This window comes from Nyctereutes procyonoides, unplaced genomic scaffold (assembly GCF_905146905.1).
Source record: "Nyctereutes procyonoides isolate TBG_1078 unplaced genomic scaffold, NYPRO_anot_genome, whole genome shotgun sequence".
In the NCBI taxonomy this organism is placed as follows: Eukaryota; Metazoa; Chordata; class Mammalia; order Carnivora; family Canidae; genus Nyctereutes; species Nyctereutes procyonoides.
In genome coordinates this window covers 90,001,106-90,023,185 of record NW_026575125.1, presented here as the reverse complement: position 1 = coordinate 90,023,185, position 22,080 = coordinate 90,001,106, and the positions used below count along the sequence as shown (strand labels likewise).

General features: G+C 43.1%; 1 protein-coding gene across 1 annotated transcript; it reads right to left on the bottom strand.

The window, feature by feature from the left end:
- Positions 1-1,359: 1,359 nt before the first annotated feature.
- Positions 1,360-21,859, bottom strand: AKAP14 (A-kinase anchoring protein 14). Its single transcript, XM_055338095.1, has 7 exons — positions 21,726-21,859; positions 19,411-19,560; positions 18,079-18,236; positions 17,894-17,985; positions 4,639-4,818; positions 2,093-2,145; positions 1,360-1,465 (listed from the first exon to the last, which is right to left on the bottom strand). The coding sequence occupies exons 1-7, from the start codon at positions 21,857-21,859 to the stop codon at positions 1,381-1,383; spliced, it is 852 nt and encodes a 283-aa protein (XP_055194070.1). The 3' UTR covers positions 1,360-1,380.
- Between the last annotated feature and the right edge of the window lie 221 nt (positions 21,860-22,080).

Here is a 22,080-nt window from a genome sequence, read left to right as displayed (position 1 = left end):
TAAATTTACAATCCCTATTTAAGAATTTTGTTCTCTAAGAACACTATTTTTTGTACTGGTTCCTGGAAACTGAATGAGTTTGCACTCTTATTTTCAGTAGGCAAAGCAGTTTAAACTCTGTGATAAAGGATTCTTGTGGGTTTTTATTGGATTCTCCTGTCTCCTCCACAGAGTGGATTCTCAACAAATGCTTGTCGAGTAAATGAAAGGAAACATTAACGTATTTCAGAACTTTGTCATTTCTTTCATCAAGGTTTGTTCAGGAAAGATTGGCCAAAGAGCAGCTTCAGTAGCATGTTCTTTGGAAAAGAGGAGGGAAGAATAAAAGGGCTAAAAGTTTTTTATTTTGAGCTCATGAGAGGTACTGCTGCAAATTGTGTTTAATCATCTGAGCCATAAGTCCAATAGGAGGACTATTATATTTGAAATGTATTTTTTTTCCTTCAGGAAGACTTATCTAGTTTCCCACCTCCTTGCCTGTTGTTCTGATAAGATTGCCCCTCCTTTTATGTTTATTGCACAAATGTAACAGAAGAAAGAAAAATTACCCACAGTCTTCCCACATCAATTGTCTTTAGTATTCTGTGTTCCCTTCCAGTGCTTGTCTGCATAAATATGTATTCTGACATACATGTAAGTAATCACTCCTAATGTAATCCTGTCTTTGGTGTTTCAAACCTTTGCAGTCAGGTAAGACAGCCTCACAGGGATGATAGGAACAAGCGATGATCTGGTGTGAGGATGGGAGGAAGACCAGAAAGAAGTAAGGGTGGCAACCAGACCTTCCCTGTGTTATTGCCTCCTGTCTTCAAGCCAGCCTGCTGCCGTCAGGTTATGATGCTGTGTTGTGGTAGGCAGCACGCCCAGTTTCAGAGTATCAGCATATATTATTTAACAGTGAAGCTTAACTCACAGTAAGTGAAAGGGTCTCTGAGCAGGGAAATCCTTAGACTGGTTATATTATGAGCTGTAGAACTGTTGCCAGTTTTCTTTTCCTCAGTTATGCCCGAAAGAGGTGTGTCTGGACTAGAAAATTAGGCTCAAGGGGGAACAGGCAGCCAAGTATCACTCTCAGTTTGGTCTGATGGATGAATTTTAGCAAATCTCTAAACTTGGCTTCTGTACCTGTAAGACTCTAAGTGATGTAGACAGTGGTGGGAAAAAACATTTAGAAATGGAAAACAACTTACTGGTTACTCTGCTAATGTGATGGAAGTTGCCAAATGGAAAATGAATGCAAAAAAAATACAGCTGGATTGTTTGCCACAAATTTATTATTCAATAAATATTCTGTGGTTTGATGTGCAGTATTGTATTTTTAATACATTTTGATTAGAAATCCAATCCTAAAACATTCTGTAAGACTTAGACACAATTGAATTAGAAGGGAATTGACTCCATTAAAATATTTTTGGCCTCAATGGTGTCCCTCAGCCATTTTTCTCGAAAGCGAGTCTGTCCTGGTCTGCAGAGGAAGAAAAACAAACATACCTAAACTTTTTAACATAAAACAAAACGTTGAGCCAGGGATTCCCTGTTTATTCTGTTACATTCCTAGTGAGCAAGAAGTCTTTTGGGGGTGGGGAGCGCAGATTGTCTCTATTCCATAGGCCCAATCAGTGAAAGGATTAATGAGTTTATATGTAAAGATTCTTTAAAAGAGCTGCTATACAAATAAAGATTACTATATAGGACTTAATTCCATGTGACTGTAAAGTTTCCCGATAGAAACAATAGACGCGACCCACTTTGCCCCCACCCTCCTTTAGCAATTAATCCTCAAGTTTCTACTTACTGAAAAATGAGACATTAAAAAATTTTTTTCTAGAACAATGGCAGAATCTTACTTTCAGCCCATCCTAATGGGGTGAGTGGGCCAAAGAAAAAAAGTGACCATTACATGAGTTATCAGTGGCTATGAGCCTGCTGGGTTCCCAGGATGTGATGACCTTTGCCCACTACCCATTTAAAATGAGTCTCCAGGGGCACTTAGTTGGCTCAGTTAGTAGAGCAGGGGACTCCTGATCTCTGGGTCATGAGTTCTAGCCCCACGTTGGGGGTAGAGATGACAAAAAAGAAAAGTCTCCATTACCTGTGAACTAATGAAAGGCCCTCAAAAATATAAGAGACCTCAATGGGCATATCCTAAGAGAGAAAAGGATAACTGTTAGTTTGTACCAATCATACCAACTCATAATTCTTTCCATCCCTACACTTGTTCATATGTATACTCTTAAGTTTCTGGAATTCATTATCCTTATTGGGGATGAATGTAGGTGGTAGTTCTTTGTCACTTCAAATCTCCGTTCCTCAAGAGATCTTTTTGACAACAGATACCTGAAGAATCTCTGCAAAATTGGGAACAAGTCAGGAAAGGCTTGTGCTCCTCACGGATAGTCACTTACCTTCTTTACCTGTTCCACTTTACTCAGTTGACAGCATTTACCTCTTAGGAGTAGCATAAGAATGAAATCATACAGATAGACAAGGTTTGAAAACATTTTTAAAGCAGCATAAAAGTGTAGGTTGTAATATTGTCTCTGTGGTCCCCACCCATTCTCTCTTCCAAAATTATATTTGGAATTCTGAGCAAGAGCCCTTCTAAGCCCGCAAAGTACAGTCTCTGGTCACGGTCTTGCTTACCTCTAGCAGCCTTACTTTCCAATCTCCAACCTTGCCAGTTAGCAAGACAGCCAATGGCAGGATATATGACCAGGAGAAGTGAGAGCTCCACATACTTTGCCTTTTTACATTATTTCAGGTTCAAATAGATAGATTTGTGGTGGGCTAGGATAAATACAAGACAGTTGGCTCACTGTGTAGTCCTGTATAAAGCTCTGGAGTCAGACAACACCTCAGATAACTTCTGTGAAAGGATGGACGGCAAGGAGGGGAAAAGCTTGTTTACGTCTGCTGTAATCCATGCATTATGCCTGGAACCAGACCTACTCCTCTGATGATCCTAACCCTGGATTCATGGATGTTATTTTGACTCCTTTCACACCAGCTATCAACATATTTTATATTCATTGTCTACCCGGTGGCTACACACAGTCATTCCTTCAAGTATTCATTGAGTGCCTATTATTTGCCAGGCGTCATTTTACAGCAAGACAAAAATTCCTGCCTTTGTGAAGCTTACGTTCCAGTAGGGGAAGCAGACAATAACAAGACAATAAATTACACAGACTATCAGAAGGTAATAAAGTGTTAGGGAGAAAAGGCAAAAGCTTGGGGGAAGAGAGAGAAAGTGTGGTGTAGGTGAGAGCGGGATGTGCACATACGTAGGGTAGGGTGTTCCAGTCAGAGGGAACAGCAAATACAGAGGCCCTGAGGCAGGACTCCACCTGGATTATTAACGAGTCGCAAGATCACAGCAGCTGGAGGAGAAGGAGGGAGGGAGGAGGAGGAGGCAAGCAGAAATAATAAGGGACCAGGTCACACAAGGCCTGGTGGGCCCTCACTACTCCAAGTGTGCTCTGTGGGTGGGCCTGCAGCATCAGCACTGCCTGGGAGCATCTTAGCAATGCAGAATCTCAGACATCACCCCAGGCCTGCTGAATCAGAATCTTCCTTTCAACAAAATCTCTAATTTGCATGCAAAAAATAATAATAATTTGCATGCACTTTGAAGTTTGAGAAACATGTTGGAACGTTTTAAACAGAAGAGTGACATAAATTCGTTTTATAAGGCTCACTCCGGCTGGCAGCTGCTGTATTGAAATCATATATGGTAAAGGTGAGGGTAGAAGCAGAGAGACCAGTTAGAAGGCTATTGAAAAAATAATCTCGGTAAGAGATGATGGTGTCTTGTACCAAGGTGGTAGAAGTGGAGCGGTAAGAAATTGTTGGATTCAGGACCTATTTTTGAAGATACGGCCAAGAAGATCTCCTAACGTGTTAGATGAGGGGTATGAGAGTCAAGGATGATACCAAGGATTTGGGCCATGAACTGAGATGAGGTGTCTGCAGGCAGGTCAGGTTGAGAAGGAAAAATTGGAAGCTCAGTTTTAGATACAAGAAGTGAAGTGAGATGGTTATTAAACACCCAAGTGGCAGAGGTCTGGCCTGGAAATACAAGTTTGGGAAGCATAAGCCAGAGGTGGCATTTAAAGCCAGGAGACGGGGATCCCTGGGTGGCGCAGCGGTTTGGCGCCTGCCTTTGGCCCAGGGCGCGATCCTGGAGACCCGGGATCGAATCCCACATCGGGCTCCCGGTGCATGGAGCCTGCTTCTCCCTCTGCCTGTGTCTCTGCCTCTCTCTCTCTCTGTGACTATCATAAATAAATAAAAAAAAAAAAATTTAAAAAAAAAATAAATAAATAAAGCCAGGAGACGATAAGATCACCAACGAAATGAGTGTAGAGGACAGGCTTAAGGCCAGTAGAACCTGAAAAGGAATGGTCAGTGAGGCAGGAGGAAACCCTGGATAGTATGTTGTTATGGCAGCCAAATGGAATGTCTCACGAATCGGGGAGTGAGCAGCTATGGCAAGTGCTGCAGATTGGCCAAGCAAGATGAGGACAGAAATAGGACTTAGTTTAACAAAGAAGGGATCATCAGTGACCTTGACAAGAGATGTCTCCATTCTCACTGAAGTCTCATCTAAGCGAACGGAAGAGAAAAGGAAGAACTTACTGGAGGTTTGTTTTTGGTGATCTTGATGGTGAAGTAGGCAGAGGCAGAGACTTGTGCAATAGGTATGTTAGCAGTTGGGTTGCTCCAGTGTACACAGTAGATGTAGTGGTAGCTGTGAACCAAGTCTTCTCTCTCTATAAACTCTGTGCAGTGCACCCAGCAGTCTTGATACTCCCAAGTCTGTTTCACAGAAAAAGGAAAGAGCACACAGAACGAAAGGCAAACTTCTATTCAAGTCCTTTAGGTAAAGGCAACACACAACAGTAGGGGTTACAGCCCTGCTCCTGGCATCCATTTCTAACATTTTAAATTGGGATTCAAACTAGGGTCAACTCCCAATTATCTCCACAAGTGAAGGAGAGAAAAGGTGGAGCGACCTGAAGTGAGTGAATAATGCAACATCCCTGGAGATCGGGCTTTGGAACACAGAGGCACACACTCAGATGTGTAGGTACACAAACACACCACATATGTATACACACTGACCTGCCTCCAGACCCTTACTTGGGAGGCAAATTTGGTTAATTGGAGAGTAATTGGAAGTGATTAGAACATGTGTTCTGCACACTCCTCTTGGGAGGCCTTATGACTGGAAAGCAATAAGGCTGATTTTCACAAGCTGTTTTCGACAATCAGACTCATTTCAATGCAGCCATCGGTGGTCTAATAAAATAAGTTTAGAAAAGGAATGAGGGCAGCCCCTGTGGCTTAGCGGTTTAGCGCCGCCTTCAGGCCGGGGTGTGACCCTGGAGACCCAGGATCGAGTCCCACATTGGGCTCCCTGCATTGGAGCCTGCTTCTCCCTCTGCCTGTGTCTCTGCCTCTCTCTCTGTTTCCGTGTCTCTCATGAATAAATAAATAAAATCTTTAAAAAAAAAAGAAAAGGAATGAATCAGGCACTAGGATCATCCAGGCCCCTCAGATCACTATTTATCCCCTTGGTGAAGTTTTTCTCTCCAAAGCACGAATCTTACTAGTGCCTAGGGCCCCACAGAAGTGGCAATGCAGCCCCTATTCTCAGCACAACGTATGGAATGCTGTAGGTATTCAACAAGTTTGATTCAACTGAACCCCCTTGGGTTGGCGACTGGGGCACAGGAAGCTACCACATTAAAAAAAAATCCTGAATGAAGATGAAGGTCCACAGAAGGAAGGAAGTGGGACAGTCTAGTGATTTCAGTGGTGGAGAAGGAACAGTAGGAGGGGCATGGCTAAAAGACTTCAGGCCCTCTAAAAAAAAAAAATGTAGGTTGGGCTTCTGCCTCAGCTTCCTTTATTTCAAACTTAGAACCAATTCATTGATTCAGCCAGCCAGACAGGAGCACCAGACTCTAGCTTCCTTGGGATCAGGATTGTGTTTTACTCAAATTGTCATTGCTTTTAATGAAGGAGCCTGCTAACCCTTTGCAGCCCATTGGAACACGTCTTTTCTTTCCAACCTTTCGAAATTAATAGGCTTCTTCAGCCCTAATGTTTAGTCTGTCACACAATCAAAGACTTTGTACCATCATAAGGATCCCTAGAGATCACTCAGGGAAGCCCTTCACTTTGCAGATGAGATGAGAATATTGGGGCCTAGAAATGGGAAGGGACAGTCCCGTGCAACAGCTGGAACTGGGACCGGGACCCAGGGCTCCCCAGCAGCCAGCTCAGTGCTCTCTCCACCCCACCAGATGTCTCAATTCTAAGATTTTCTTCCTCTCAATTTGGTATCCCAAGTGTTTTGTTTCCCTTTGGTGAGTTAAGGCAGTCATTAATTTAGACACATTAAATTCAGCTATTTCCATCAGGCCAATTTCCCCATTTTTATCATTGTTCAGGCAGCTGACTCTTAGGTAGCTCCAGGGAGTGTGTGTTATTCTTGTATTTTGTAATTTTTACATAACATCGCTTCATATAGTCGCTTTCAGGAAACAATATCTCATTGTGCTACTCTACCATGGATGGCTTAGCCAATTACATATTATTGGACACTCAAAATCAACAGGCACCTGGAAGTATATGCACAAAACTGTTATCAATGGTAAGTGACCCTTGAAGGAGTAGAACTGGGTATTATGGGAGTGGCAGGGGAGCTTTTGTTTTTTACTTTGTGACCTTTTGCTCACTGGGGTTATTTTTTTATAGTCTTATTTTATTATAAAAATAATTTTAACTGTGTGTTAGGCATTGGGGATTTTCTAAATTTTCTCTTATAAAGAACTTATTTGTGTATTCCTATTGCCAGATTGTGTCCCTTAGAATAAACTAATTGTGCCCATTGGCAATGTATAAGTGTACCTATTCCCTCCCGCAAACACACACCTTTGGACACCAGGTTTAATCATTCTTATTCACATTATAATACATTAAAATCTTAAATTTGCATTTTTCACTGATAGTAAAACTCCATTATTTTTGTCACCAAAGAAAACTCTTCCTCCCATGGTGGCCAAAGTATATCAGACTTGTGATCAATGCTTTATTTTGCTGCTTAATCAGAAAGACTTAATCAGGGGCACCTAGGTGGCTCAGTCGGTTAAGTGTCTGAATCAGTCTCGGCTCGGGTCATGATCTCAGGGTCATGGGATGGAGCCCCACAATGGGTTCCATGCTCCGTGCTCAGTCTGCTTGAGATTCTCTGACTCTCCCTCTCCTTGTGCCCCTTCCTCTGCTCATGCATGCTCTCTCTCTTTCTAAGATAAAAAAATAAGTAAACTCTTAAAAAAAAAGGCAGACTTAGGACAAACTGTCCAACCTCTCTGAACCTCAAGGTTTCTTATCTGTAAAATGGGTACACTAATGTACCTACATGCAGGTTTGTTGTGGGGATTAGATGAGATCACATATGAAGTGCTTAGCAGTACTAATGTGCCATCCCCTGGTGTATGGTGCGCCCTGGGAAGTCTGCCATAAGCTTGAGAAAGCCTCCATCAGAAATGTCTGACTTTTTTAAAAAAGATTTTATTTATTTATTTATTCATGAGAGACACAGGGAGAGAGAGGCAGAGATGCAGGCAGAGGGAGAGGCAGGCTCCTTGCAGGGAGCCCAATGTGGGACTCGATCCCAGGTCTCCAAGATCAGGCCCTGGGCCAAAGGCAGCGCTAAAACACTGAGCCACCCGGGCTGCCCAGAAATGTGTGACAGTTAGATGGTAGACTTTACTTCTAGGGCTCACTGCATTAGCAGGGCTGGGAACAAGGTGATTTTGTGTCAGTAGCTATATTAGAGCTTTTAACTTTTCAGTTACCTTCTACTTTCTAATCATCTTATCCTCATAACAGTCCTACAAAATAGGTAAGCTCTTCATCTGTGAACAAATAATGGTATGGAGACAATAAATCTGTGTATTCAACACAAATTTATAGAGCATCTCTGTGTACCTGACCTTTCTAGGGGCTGGGGACAGAGAATTGGATAAAAGCGTCTGCCCTCATGAGCCATATGATCTGTAGGTAGAAGAAAGGCAAAAGGTAAATAAGTAAAATCTAGTATCTTAGGTAGAGCTGAATGCTAAGGGAAAATGTAAATCAGAGGAGAAAGGTTTGCAACTTTACATGAGGTGGCCAGAAAAGGCCTCAGTGAGCACGTGGAATCTTTTTTAAATTGAGCTATAGTTGGGTCGCCTGGGCGGCTCAGTGATTGAGTGTCTGCCTTCGGCCCAGGATGTGATCCCGGAGTCCCAGGATCGAATCCCCCATCGGACTCCCTGCATGGAGCCTGCTTCTCTCTCTATGTCTCTGCCATTCTCTCTGTGTGTCTCTCATGAATAAATAAATAAAATATTTTAAAAACAAAATAAAACAAACTGGGACCCCTGGGTGGCTCAGCAGTTGGGTGTTGGGTGTCTGTCTTTGGCTCAGGGCCTGGTCCTGGAGTCACGGGACTGAGTCCCCCATCAGGCTCCCTGCATGGAACCTGCTTCTCCTTCTGCCTGTGTCTCTGCCTCTCTCTCTCTCCCTGCGTCTCTTATGAATAAATAAATAAAATCTTTAAAAATATAAATAAATTGAGCTATAGTTGATATACAGTATTATATTAGTTTCAGGTATACAGCATAGTGATTCAATATTTATGTGCATTGTGAAATGATCACAATAGATCTGTCACCATGCAAAATTATTACAATATGATTATATTTTCCCTGCGGTACTTTTCATCTCTGTGCTATTTTATTTTATTTTTGAAGATTTTAAATAATCTCTCCCAATGTGGGGCTTGAACTCACAACCCCGAGATCAAGAGTCACACACACCCCACCAACTGAGCCAGCTGGGCATCCCATGACTAGTTCATTTCCTAACTGGAAGCTTGTACCTCTTAATCCCCTTCACTTGTTTCCCCCAAATCATAACTCCTCCTCTCTGGAAATGACCAGTTTGTTTTCTGTACTTGAGTCTGTTTCTGTTTTGAAACCTTAGTTCATTTGTTTTGTTTTTTAGATTCCATGTGTAAGTGAAATCATATGGTATTTGTCTTTCTTTAACTTCACTTCACTCAGCATAATACTCTCTAGGTTCATCCATGTCATCACAAATGGCAAAACCTCATTCTTTTTTATGGCTGAATGATATTATAGTCCATATATACAAGGCTTCCCTTTTCTCTACATCCTCACCAAGACTTGTTATTTCTTGTCTTTTTGATACTAGCCATTCTGACTGGTGTGTGGTGATATCTCATTGTAGTTGTGATTTGCATTTCCCTAATGATTAATGATGTTAAGCATCTTTTCCTGTGTCTCTTGGCCATCTGTATGTCTCTCTTTGGAAAAAAATTTCTATTCAGGCCATCTGCCCATTTTTTTAAAGGATTTTATTTATTTATTCATGAGAGACACAGAGATAGAGGCAGAGACAGGCAGAGGGAGAAGCAGGCTCCCTGCAGGAAGCCCGACGTGGGACTCAATCCCCGGACCCTGGGATCATGCCCGGAGCAAAAGGCAGACGCTCAACCGCTGAGCCACCCAGGCATCCCATCTGCCCATTAAAAAAAATTTTTTTTTTTTGGTGTTGAGTTGTAGGAGTTTATATATATATTAACCCTTTGTAAACATATTATTGCAAAATATCTTCTCATATTCAGTAGGTTGCCTTTTCATTTTATTGATGGTTTCCTTTGCTATGCAAAGGTTTTTTAGTTTGATGTAGTTGCAGTTGTTTATTTTTGTTTTTGTTTTCCTTACCTGAGGAGATGGACCAAGAAAAATATTGCTAAGGCTGATTTCCAAGTGTTACTTCCTGTGCTTGCTTTTAGGAGTTTTATGGTTTTAGGTTTTTAGGTCTTTAATTCACTTTGAGTTTATTTTTGTGTATCGTGTCACACAGTGGTCTGTTTTCATTCTTTTTTTTTTTTTTAGATTTTATATGAGAGAATGTGTGTGATAGCGTGTAGGCAGTGTGGAGGGGCAGAGGGAGAGGATGTCAAATAGACTTTACGCTAAGTGCAGAGCCTGACTCAGGGCTTGATCTCAGGCCGAAACCAAGAGTCGGACACTCAACTGACTGAGCCACCCAAGTACCCTGCTGTTGGTATTTTGATAATTTTCATTATTATGCATGTACTGTCCAGCTTTCTTAACACCTTTTATTGAAGAGACTTTCTTTTCCCCATTGTACACTCTTGCCTCCTTTGGCACAGATTAATTGACGGTATAAGTATGCTTTTATTTCTGGACTCTCTGTTCTGTTCCTTTGAGGTATGTGTTTGTTTTGTATCCCTACCACACTGTTTTGATTACTATAGCTTTGTAGTATAGTTTGAAATCTGGGAGCATAATACTTCCTAATTTGCTCTTCTTTTTTTTAAGATTGCTTTGGTTAGGGATGCCTGGGTGGCTCAGCAGTTGGGTGCCTGCCTGCCTTTGGCTTCGGTGGCTCAGCCTTCAGCCTGCATCGCTCTCCCTGCATGGAGCCTGCTTCTCCCTCTGCCTGTGTCTCTGCCTCTCTGTGTGTGTGTCTCTCATGAATAAATAAAGTCTTAAAAAAATTATTCCATTCCAGAAGCATGGTATATCTTTCCATTTATTTGTCATCTTTTTTAAAATAATTTTTAAGATTATTTACTTATTCATTCATAGAGACAGAGAGAGAGGCAGAGACACAGGCAGAGGGAGAAGCAGGCTCCATGCAGGGAGCCCGATGTGGGACTCGATCCCGGGTCTCCAGGATCACGCCCTGAGCTGCAGGCAGTGCTAAACCGCTGCACCACCGGGGCTGCCCTATTTGTCATCTTCAATTTCTTTCATCACTGTCTTATAGTTTTCAGAGCACATGTCTTTCAATTCCTTGGTTAAATTTATTCCTAGGTATTTTATTCTTTTTGATGCAATTGTATATGGCATTGTTTTTTCAATTTCTCTTTCTGATAGAAACTAGCATGTAGACATGCAATAGATTTCTGTATATTAATTTTGTATGCTGCAACTTCATTGAATTCATTTATTAGTTCTAATAGTTTTTGGTGGAGTCTTCAGGGTTTTCTACATATAGTATCATGACATCTGCAAATAGTGATGGTTTTACTACTTCTTTACCAATTTGGATGCCTTTTATTTCTTTCTCTTGTCTCATTGCTGCAGCTAGGCCTTGTACTATATGTTGAATAAAATTGGCTAGAGAGGGCATTCTAGTCTTGTTCCTGATCTTAGAAGGAAAGCTTTCAGCTTTTTTTTTTTTCAGGATGCTATTAGCTCTGAGTTCATCATATCTGGCCTCTCTTATGTTGAGGTATGCTTCCTCTCACTTTGTTGAGAGATTTTATCATATTTAGATGTTGAGTTGTGTCAAGTGCTTTTTCTGTATTTATTGAGATGATCATATGATTTTTATCCTTTATTTTGTTAATTTGTTAACATAGTATCACACTGATTAATTTGTGTGTATTGAAACATCCTTGCACCCCTGGAATAAATCCCACTTGATCATGGTATATGATCCTTTTAACATATTGTTGAATTCAGTTCGTTAATATATTATTAAGGATGTTTGTGTCTATGTTCATCAGGAATATTGACCTGGAATTTTCTTTTCGTGTAGTGTCTGTTTGGTTTTGGTATCAGGGTAATGCTGGTCTCACTGAGTTATTTGGAAGCATTCCTTCCTCTTTAATTTTTTGGAATAGTTTGAGAAGGATAAGTATCAACTCCTTTTTAAATGTTTGGTGAGGGGACCCTGGATGGCTCAGTTGGTTAAGCATCTGCCTACGGCTCAGGTCATGGTCCTGGGGCCTTGGGATGGAGCCTTGCATCAGGCTCCCTGCTCAGCAGAGAGTTTGCTCCTGCCTCTCCTTCTGCCTCCCCCCTCATGCTCTCTCTCTCTCTCTCAAATAAATAAAATTGTTTAAAAAAATGAATGTTTGGTGAAATTCACTTGCGAAGCCATCTGGTCCCAGACATTTTTGTTGAGAGTTTTTTTCAGTACTGATTCAATTTCATTATTCGTAATTTGTCTGTTCAGATTTTCCATTTTTTATTGATTCCAGTCTTCAAAGATTGTTTCTAGGAATTTGTCCATTTCTTCTAGGTTGTCTAATTTGTTTGCAACAAATAATTTTTCAGACTAGTCTCTTCTAATCATTTGTATTTTTTTGGTGTCAGTTATAACTACTTTCATTCCTGATTTTCTTCCTTCAAGTGCTCTTTTTTCTCGATGAGTCTTGCTAAAGGTTTTTCAATTTTACCTTTGCAAAGAACCAGCTCTTAGTTTCGTTGATCTTTTTTAATGTTGTCTTTTTAAGTTTCTATTTCCTTTATCTTTCTAAGATACTTTTTATTTCCTTTCCTCTACTAATTTTGGGCTTTGTTCTTTTTCTAGTTCCTTTATGTGTAAGATTAAATTGTTTATTTGAGATGTTCTTATTTCTTGATGTGGGCCTATACTGCTACAAACTTCCCTCAGTGTAGAGTCTGCTTAAGTTTCTCTCTCCTTCTCCCTCTGCCCATGTCCCCTCAAATAAATAAATCTTTTTTTAAAAAATTCCCTCTTAGAACTTCTTTTGCTGCATCACATCAATTTTGTATTGTGTTTTCATTTTCATTTGTTTCAAGGTATTTTTTTTATTTCCTCTCTGACTTCTTTGTTTAACCATTGATTGTTTAGTATCACATTTAGCCTCCAGGTGTTTGTAGTTTTTTTCCAGTTTTCTTCTTGTAATTTTCTATTTTCATACCACTGTGGTAAGAAAAAATGCTTGATATGATTTCAGTCTTCTTAAATTTGTTGAACCTTGTTTTCTGGCCTAACATGTGATCTATCCTGAAGAATGTTCCATGTGTACTTGAAAAGGATGTGTATTCTGCTGTTTTTGGATGGAATGTTTTGTATATACGTTAAGTCCATCTTGTCTAATGTGTCATTCAAAGTCACTTTCCTTATTGATTTTTTTTCCTTATTGATTTTCTGTCTGGATGATCTACTGATTAAGTGGGGTGTTCAAATCCCCTATTATTACTATACTGCTATCAATTTCTCCCTTTAGGGACACTTGGTTGGCTCAGTGGTTTAAGTGTCTGTCTTCGGCTCAAGTCATGATCCCGGGGTCCTAGGATCGGGCTCCCCACAGGAAATCTGCTATTCCCTCTGCCTATGTCTCTACCTCTTTCTCTGTGTCTCTCATGAATAAATAAGTAAAATCTTAAAAAAATTTCTCCCTTTACATTTGTCAATATTTTCTTTATATATTTAGGTGCTCCTGTGTTGGGTACATAGATATTTACAAGTATATTTTCTTGTTGGATTGACCCCTTTATCATTATGTAATGCCCTTCGTCTTTTGCTACAAGTTTTGTTTTATTTTTTTTAAGATTTTATTTATTTATTCATGAGAGACACACAGAGAGAGAGAGGCAGAGACACAGGTAGAGGGAGAATCAAGCTCCATGCAGGGAGCCCGACGTGGGACTCGATTCCGGGTCTCCAGGATCACACCCTGGGCTGAAGGCGGCACTAAACCGCTGAGCTACTGGGCTGCCCTACAAGTTTCATTTTAAAGTCTATTTTGTCTGGTATAAGTATTGCTACTCCAGTTTTCCTTTTTCTTTTTCTGCCATTTTCTTGGAATATCTTTTCCCATCCCTTCATTTTCAGTCTGTATGTGTCTTGAGATCTGAAGCGAGCCTCTTGTAGGCAGCATATAGATGGGTTTTGGTTTTTCATGTGTTCAATCACCCTGTGTCTTATGATTGGAGCATGTAGCCTATTTATATTTAAAGTAATTACTGGTAGGCATGTACTTAAAATTATTTTAATTGTTTTTTTTAAGATTGATTTATTAATTCACAAGAGACACAGAGAGAGAGGTAGAGACACAGGCAGAGGGAGAAGCAGGCTCCTTGCAGGGAGCCCGATGCAGGACTCAATCCCGGATCCCAGAATCACGCCCTGAGCCAAAGGCAGATGCCAACCTCTGAGCCACCCAAGCATCCCATATTTTAATTGTTTTTATAGTTCTTCTCTTTTTCTTTCTTCTCTTGCTCTCTTCCTTTATGAGTTGATTACCTTCTTTAATGTTATGTTTGGATTCCTGTGTCTTTCGTGTGTCTGTTATAGGATTTTGGATTGTGGTTACCATGAAGTTCATATATAAGACACTATATATATATAGTAGTGTATTTTAACTTAATGGTCATTTAATTTTGAACACATTCTAAAAAGTGCTACATTTTTACTCCTTTCCTCCTGTTTTATATAGTCAAAATAATATTTTACATCTTTCTATTTTGGGTATCCCTTAACAAATTATCATAGCTATAACTGATTTTACTGCTTTTGTCTTTAACCTTCATACTAGCTTTATAATTTAAGCTGCTACTTCCACTATATGTTTGCTTTTGCCAGTGAAATTTATTCTTTCATAGTTGTCTTCTAATTATAGCCTTTTCTCCTTAAACAAGTCCCTTTAACATTTTTTGTAACACTGGTTTAGTGGCGTGGTGAACTCCTTTAGCTTTTGTTTAAGAACTCTTTATCCTTCAATTCTGAATGGTAACCTTGCTGAGTAGAGTATTCTTGGTTGTAGGTTTTTCTTTTCAGTACTTTGAATGTATCATGCTACTCCCTTTTGGCCTGCAAACTCTCTGCTGAAAACTCAGTTGATTGCCTTATGGGGGTTCTCCTATATGTAACTATTTATAGTCTCTTGCTGCTTTTAAGATTCTCTCTTCATCTTTTTTGCCATTTTAATTATTATGTGTTTTAGTGTCTTGCTGTGGACCCCCTTGGGTTCCTCTTATTTGGGGCTCTCTGTGCTCCCTGGACCCAGATGTCTCTTTCCCCAGGTTAGAGAAGCTTTTAGCTATGATATCTTCAAATAGGTTTTCTGTCCCTTTCTCTCTCTCTTTTATTTCTGGGACCCCTAAAATGCAGATGTTGGTGTGCCTGATGTTGTTCCAGTGTTACCTTATCCTACTCTCATTTCTTAAGAATTCCTTTCTCTTAGGTGCCTGGGTGGCTCAGTCTAAGTGTTCAACTCTTTTTTTTTTTAATTTTTATTTATTTATGATAGTCACACACACACACACACACACACAGAGAGAGAGAGAGAGAGAGAGAGAGAGAGAGAGAGGCAGAGAGAGAAGCAGGCTCCATGCACCGGGAGCCCAACGTGGGATTTGATCCCGGGTCTCCAGGATCGCGCCCTGGGCCAAAGGCAGGCGCCAAACCGCTGCGCCATCCAGGGATCCCTAAGTGTCCAACTCTTGATTTGGGCTCAGGTCATGATCTCAGGAATGTGACATTGAGCCCTATGTCGGGCTCCACACTGGGTGAGGAGCCTGCTTGGGATTCTCTCTCCCTCTGGCCCTCTCTGCTTGAGCTCTCTCTCAAAAAAATAAAAATAAAAATAGTTTCTATCTCTTTGTTCAAGTTTTCATTGAGTTCATCCATTCTTCTCCCAACTCTTGTACTTTGTGAGCACTTTTATGACTGCTACTTTGAACTCATCAGATAAATTGCTTATCTCTGTTTTTAGTTCTTTCTCTGTAGTTTTGTCTTGTTCCTCTCCTTTCCTCTCCTCATTTTGTCTGACTCTTTGTGTTTGTTTCTGTATATTAGGTACATCAGCTGTCTCCTGGTCTTGAAAGTAGTGAGTGGCCTTATATAGAAGGTGTTCTGTGGGGCCCAGTAGTATAATCACCCCTTGTCACCAGAACCAGGCCCCGCTCCAGGGGTGTTCCATCTGTGGGCTACATGCCCTGTCTTGTGACTCAGCTGTGACTGCTGTGGGGGCACTGGTGAGTGGGGCTGGTTCTTGGCCCAGCTGGCTGCAATGCCTGGTAGTGATTTTTGTGGACATGCTGGTAGGTAGGCCTGGGCCCCCACCTCTTCAGGGTATAAGTTGCTTTGGAGGGACACTGGTCTTGGCCAAGGCAATGCACCAGGTGTGGGCAGGGCAGGAGCTGCTTTAGAGGGGCACCTACCAGGGTAGGTCTGCGGGCAGTGCCAGGGTGGAGTCAGTAGTGGTAGCAAGGTAGATGGAGAATGTCAGAACTGGTACCCACCAGTACTTTTGTTCCCACAGAAAGTTCCTACAGATCCCTGCCCCTCTGGCACATAACTCAAAAATTAGCCGACAAATCTCCTTCACATAATAGCCCACGCACCTTTCAAACCACTGCCTCTTTGCTTGGTCTCAGAGAGAGTGATGGTGTGTGGGCCCTTTAAGAGCAGAGTCTTGGTTTCCTACAATACTCTAGTTCTCCCAGAATTAAGCAGCTCTGCTGATTTTCAAAGCTCCTGGGATTAAGCCCTGCTGATTTTCAAGGCCAGATGTTATAGGGGCTCATCTTCCTGGTGCAGATCTCCAGGGTGGATAGCGCCCAGATGTGAGGCTTGAACCCCCCACTCCTCAGGGAGGACCTGCACACCTGCGATATCCCTCCCATTTGTGAGTTGCCGTGCAGGGATTTAGTTCCCAACTTTGTCTCTGTCCCTGCTACGCTTCTTAATGTGGCCTTTTCTTTATATCTTTAGCTGTGGAAGAGCTCTTCTATTAGTCTTCAGGTCATTCTCAGAGTCAGTGAACAGGCGACATCTTAACAAAGATCTCAAGAGAGGTATGGCATGAACCATGAGAACAGATCACAGGGGAGAGGGTTCCAGGCAGAGAGCACTGCAAGTGCAAAGGCCCTGAGGTGGGAGCATGCCTGGCAGTAGAACAGGAAGGAGACAGATGTGGCTGCAGTGAGGAAGGTGAAAGGGGAGAAGGTAGTAGGCGATGACTCTGAGGAATAAGTTGGGAGGGAGGAGGGGACTCAGATCACTTCAAGCTCTGTAGGCCATTGTTAGGACTCACTTTTGCCTTTTACTCAGAATAACTGGTGGCATTGTAGGGGGAACTTTTTCTGCTTGTTCTATGTGCCATTCCAGTTTGATTCACAAACTCTGGGTGCAGTAGGCAGAAGCTTTTGCCCAACTCCAAAGGGAGCCATTCTCCAGAGCAAGAAGGTCCAAGAGTAAGTAAATACTTTGCACCATGCATCTTCATTATGCTCTAGATACCCCTTGTAATTGAAATGTGTCTGCTGGGGTATAAGAAGGTGTGGAACCACCTCATTTCCACCTGACCGAGCCTTCCTAGGGCCTTAGGAACTGCCCTTGGGGCCTCGGCTTTGATGGGCTGGCCAGAGAAACCGAGACAGCAGGAAACTTCTCCTAGGGGTAAGGAGTTTGCCTCTACCTGTTTCAACTTTTTTCTCTCCTGAGGAAATACAGTGAATAGGGATTTCAAGCCATTTTTTAATCCACTCCACCAGTTATGCAAAGCAACCCAGGGCCTTCTCTCTAAAGCTCCCAGGATAAGCCACACAAATGGGTCAGAGCCAGGCACAGGCTGAGAAGAAAAAGGAATTCACAGGCACATTCACCACAGTGTGCGGTCTTTGTGTCCAAAACTAAATCAAAAGGATCCATCGGCATCCCCTCTGTGAATATGACTTCGAAAGTTAGTGATAGAGAAGTCTTGTTTTGGAAGAGCAGCTCTCTCCTTAGGCCACGAGGCCCCCAGTTAGAGTACCAGCATGGGAAACTTGCTTAACTGGGAATGTCGGATTTTCTGAGGGAGATGTAAGGTTAGGATGATACAAACAGAGAAATACGATTGTGCCTTTGGCCTTCAAACTATACCGTGTTGATTTTGGAACCCAGATGGGGACAATGTTTACTTATTTAGTCACCTCTGAAATCATCTAGGGTTTCTGGATTTTAAACTTTTCATCAAACAATCCTTTTCGTTGTTCCTCGCCCTTGTATGCCAATCTGGAGTGGTCAACTAACTTACCAGAACGAACTCCTCAATTTGTTTACGGCCCCTTTCTGCCGTGAATTCACCGTGTGTGATCCAGTTGATGTTTTTGATGGGGTTTTCAGCATCTGCAAAAAAAAAAGGTGAGAATATGTTAGTCGCCCGGTAGTGTGGCATTGTATAACGAGACAGTCCTCCAGGCCACCAAGTGGGGTTACTACCTTCCATGGTCTTAACAGCAGTAGTGACAACGTTCTTAGCTAACTCTAGAGCTAGTTCGTTCACATTGCCATTATCTTCCGTCTCCTGGCTTATAGGACTTTTATCCACATCCTTGTCCTGGATTTTGACATGTTTAGTCCCGTCCATTTTCTTTTGCCTGGAAGAAGAAACTCGAGAAGTTATCTCTTGCGCATGTGTGCATGTGTGTGGGTACACACTCATTTAAGTGCAAAGCACCCCTTGAAGGATAACAAGACATAGGAAATGGTTGTTGCCTCTAGGGGGCAACAAGGGCTGAGGGGTGGGGATAGGCGTGAAGCCTTAAGGTTTATCCTTTGTGCCTAGCTTCAAAGATCTATTCCTGAAAACCAAGGATTTTCGGATTCTTATAACCATGAACAGTTTAATCAAGCTGTAGTAGAATGAATCCTAACTTCTTTGGAGTTCTAACAATATTGATCTCTATTTGAGGTTTTTTTTTTTAAGATTTTATTTATTTATTTGAGACAGAGAGTGAGTGTGCACAAGCCAGGGAAAAGGCTGAGGAAGAGAGAAAGAGGGAGAAGCAGACTCCCTGCTGAGCAGGGAGCCCTACACGGGGGCTCGATCTCAGAACTCCATGATCATGACCTGAGTCCAAGGCAGATGCTTAACCGACCAAGCCACAGGTGCCTCTCTAGTTGAGTCTTTAATAGAACCTCAATCCCTGCTTAGGTGACTAAGGGCATATGGCTCTTTTTTAAAAAAGATTTTATTTGTTTTAGAGAGAGAGAGAGAGAGAACCCGCACAGGAGCAGGGGGAGGGACAGGAGGAGAGGGAGGGAGAGAGAGAGAGAGAGAGAGAGAGAGAGAGAGAGAGAAAGGCAGACTCCCTGCTAAGTGCAGAGCCAGTGACATGGAGCTGATCCCACAATCCTGAGATCAGGACCTGAGCCAAAATCAAGAAGCTGATGTTTAACTGAGCCACCCAGTTGCCCCAATTTTAATTCACTTTAAAGAGTCATGTGCTCCAGGGCATCTGGGTGGCTCAGTCAGTTAATCATCGTCCTCTTGATTTTGGCTCGGGACCTGATCTCAGGGTCGTGAAATGGAGCCCTGCATTGTGCTCCCTGCTCAGCCGGGAGTCTGAGATTCTCTCCCTCTCCCTCTGTCCCTCCCTCTGCTCATGTGCGCTCTCTCTCTCAAATAAATACATAAATCTTAAAAAATGATAAAGTGAATTAAAATCATTAGGGGCAATATAGCATAGGAGGGGATGGATTTTCAGTTTTTTCTCTTGGAATCTCCAGATGTATAAATTATTTCATCTGCCAGAAACTATCATTTTTTACCATCTTTTTTCCCAAAATATATACGTCCGTAAGTATTCTCTTTGATTAACACTTCCCGAAAAATGTTCAGTGAAAGCGAAGATAACGTGCATCCTTTTCTGTCTGACGTCAGTGGGCGTGCTTTCTGCTGTTACATCATAAAGTTCGATGCTGGTTTATGGCGAGAGATTTATCACCTCAGAAAACTATTTGTTTGCTCCTGTTTTAGTAGGAGGTTTATCATAAATGATCGCTAAACTTTTCCAAATATTTTTAACATCTATTGAGATTGTGAAACACATCACACCGCTAGGACTCTGCACATCTTCCATCTTTTTCCTCGAGTCTTGGATTCTCTTTCTTTCCTGGCTATTACTTAGGTCTCTTCACTTATGAGAAATCACTTGTAGCACAGTTATGCATCCCTGCAGACAATCCTTACATTAGGGGTACAAAAGTGGGAATCTCAGGGCGCCTGGGTGGCTCAGTCAGTTAAGCGACTGTCTTCAGCTCAGGTCATAATGCCAAGGTCCTGGGATCCAGCACCGCATTAGGCTCCCTGCTCAGCGGGGAGCCTGCTTCTCCGTCTCCCTTCCCTCCCCCTGGCTCGTGCTTTCTCTCAAATAAATAAATAAAATCTTTAATAACAAAAAATTTTAAAGTGAGTATCTCTCTCCAAAGGGAGCTCGTTATTCTTCTCTAAATAGCAACTCCCAATTTTGAGGTGTTTAATGTGCTTCGTTTCATTGAACTCCCCCCCCCCCCCAGCGCATGAGATGGTGCACTGAGCACCTTCCGTTTGCCCTTTCAGATCCCCTCCTCCTTGTCTCCCCTGCTTTCTGCCCTGGAAGGCTGACCTGATTGGACTGCATCAGTGGGCTCTCCCATGCCCTCTGGCTTCCAAGAGGTTCCACACAATGGGGAGACCAGGCTGAGGGAGGAGAATGAGGGCAAGTGATATACTGCCTGGGGAGCTGTCCCACTGCAGGGTCCCCTGTGGCTGGCTGTGTGGCATAGGCCCCACATGTCCCGGGGCAGGTATCTCCCTTCTCTGCCTGGTAAGGACAGTTATCGTCTCTGCCCAGTTCTGTGGCCCCTCTGTTGTAGCACGGGGGAGCTGCCCTTACCCCTATTTCCCTCCTGTCTGCCCACATCTTCGTAAATACCCCCTCCACTTAACCCTTCTTTACCTACCCCTACCTTAGTATGCCAGGTTTCCTGCTGGGACCCTGAGTCACAGACAGTCTCTTGTTACCATGAGAAAGGAGGAAGCCAAGTTCATGCCCAGACCATCTGGCTCCCTGGCCCCTGCACTCAACTACCCCGCTCTCCTCCCTCCAGGATTCACAAAGGGTTGTGGGGCCGTGTTCTCACTTTTCCATCTGAAGTCCAGAATGTGCTCCCTGGCTTTCTGTGAGCTTCCTTCCAGAAGAGTCAGCTTTTGTTCTCTTACTCATTGTTGGTTCCGGGTTGTGGTGGGAACTGTGGAAGGCAGCCCAGTTCCTGTGGCCAGGAACAGATTGAACAGCCTTTGAAGCATTTGGTCATGCTGATTTGCACTCATCTGGGTGTGCATATTAGCATTTTAAGCTTGATTTGCATCTGCTTCAGTTCCCTGTTGCTGCTTCAGGGGGGTGGGGAGTGGACAAGCAATCTACTGGGGGAGGATGGAACCTTCCCAGGCCACCCATCCCAGAGAGTGAGGAGAGCCTGAAGCGTGGCCGATGAGGGAATCCCAAGGCCCTTAATCCTAAAGAACTGGCTCTCCCCAGCCTAAGGGCTATGCCAATTTGACCAACAGCGATTTGCTACAAAGTCTGTAAAGACAAAAATGGAGCTTTTCGCTAAATCGGTAAATTTAGTAGGCTTGGGTGAGTTAACCATACAGTACCTTGATCCTTTAAAGAATGAATGGCCCACTTGGCGACTTGGTCATTTAGTGACTTGGGTTTCAGCAAATCGCCCCTTGATGAATTGGGTAGAAGCCAAATCTGTGACCTCCAGAACCCGGCAAATGAGGCGGGGATTTCATCCAGGGAAGGACCTCCTAAAACCTTCCCTGGGGAGCCCTGTATTCCAGCAGGAGGGAGGGAAGGGGAGCTGGGCTGGGGAAGCAGCTCAGGTTGTGCCCTCCCATGTCTGTGGGCACAAATCATTCTTAAGCGCCCCTCCACCTGGCCTGGCCAAGTTCTCTTCCTCCCCTTCTTCCTAACGAGAGGCCAGAAGTAAGGCACTGCTGGGGAGGGTCAGGGGTGCGGTCAAGCCTGGGGGTGTGGGTGACAACTGGGGAGAAGCAGTGCAAAGCCTTTTGTGGGGCCCTCCCACCCTCACAGTACCCGGTACCTGAGTGACCGGATCCTTGTTTGGAACAGTCCTGGCCGAGGAAGCCCCAGAAGGAGACTCCCAGCTGCTTCCCCCCGACCAGGGCCCCAGACAGAATGTTTACAGGCGCTGCCCTGGCAACAGCCATTTCCTCCAATGGGAGGCAGAGCCTCCATGTGTCCACCTGCTTCTGCAGTCCCAGCAACAGTGGGACCTCCACAGGAGACGTACTGTAGGGTCCAGCCCGGCTTCTCCCTGGCAGGGGAGCTGGCAGGACCGGGCGGGGAGGGACAGTGACGATAAGCCTCACAGGGGTAGTGTCAGCTTCCTCTGTGTCAAGCTTTTGCAGGTGAAGGCAGCGGCACCTTT

Excerpts from the sequence above, each read along its gene's own strand:
- AKAP14 (XM_055338095.1), bottom strand. The coding sequence starts at position 21,859 with ATGGCTGTTGCCAGGGCAGCGCCTGTAAACATTCTGTCTGGGGCCCTG. Across the intron at positions 18,237-19,410 it reads ATATTTTGGGAAAAAAGATG|GCAAAAGAAAATGGACGGGA; the intron begins GTAAAAAATGAT and ends TTCTTCTTCCAG. Across the intron at positions 2,146-4,638 it reads TCACCAAAAACAAACCTCCA|GATATGCCCATTGAGGTCTC; the intron begins GTAAGTTCTTCC and ends TTTCTCTCTTAG.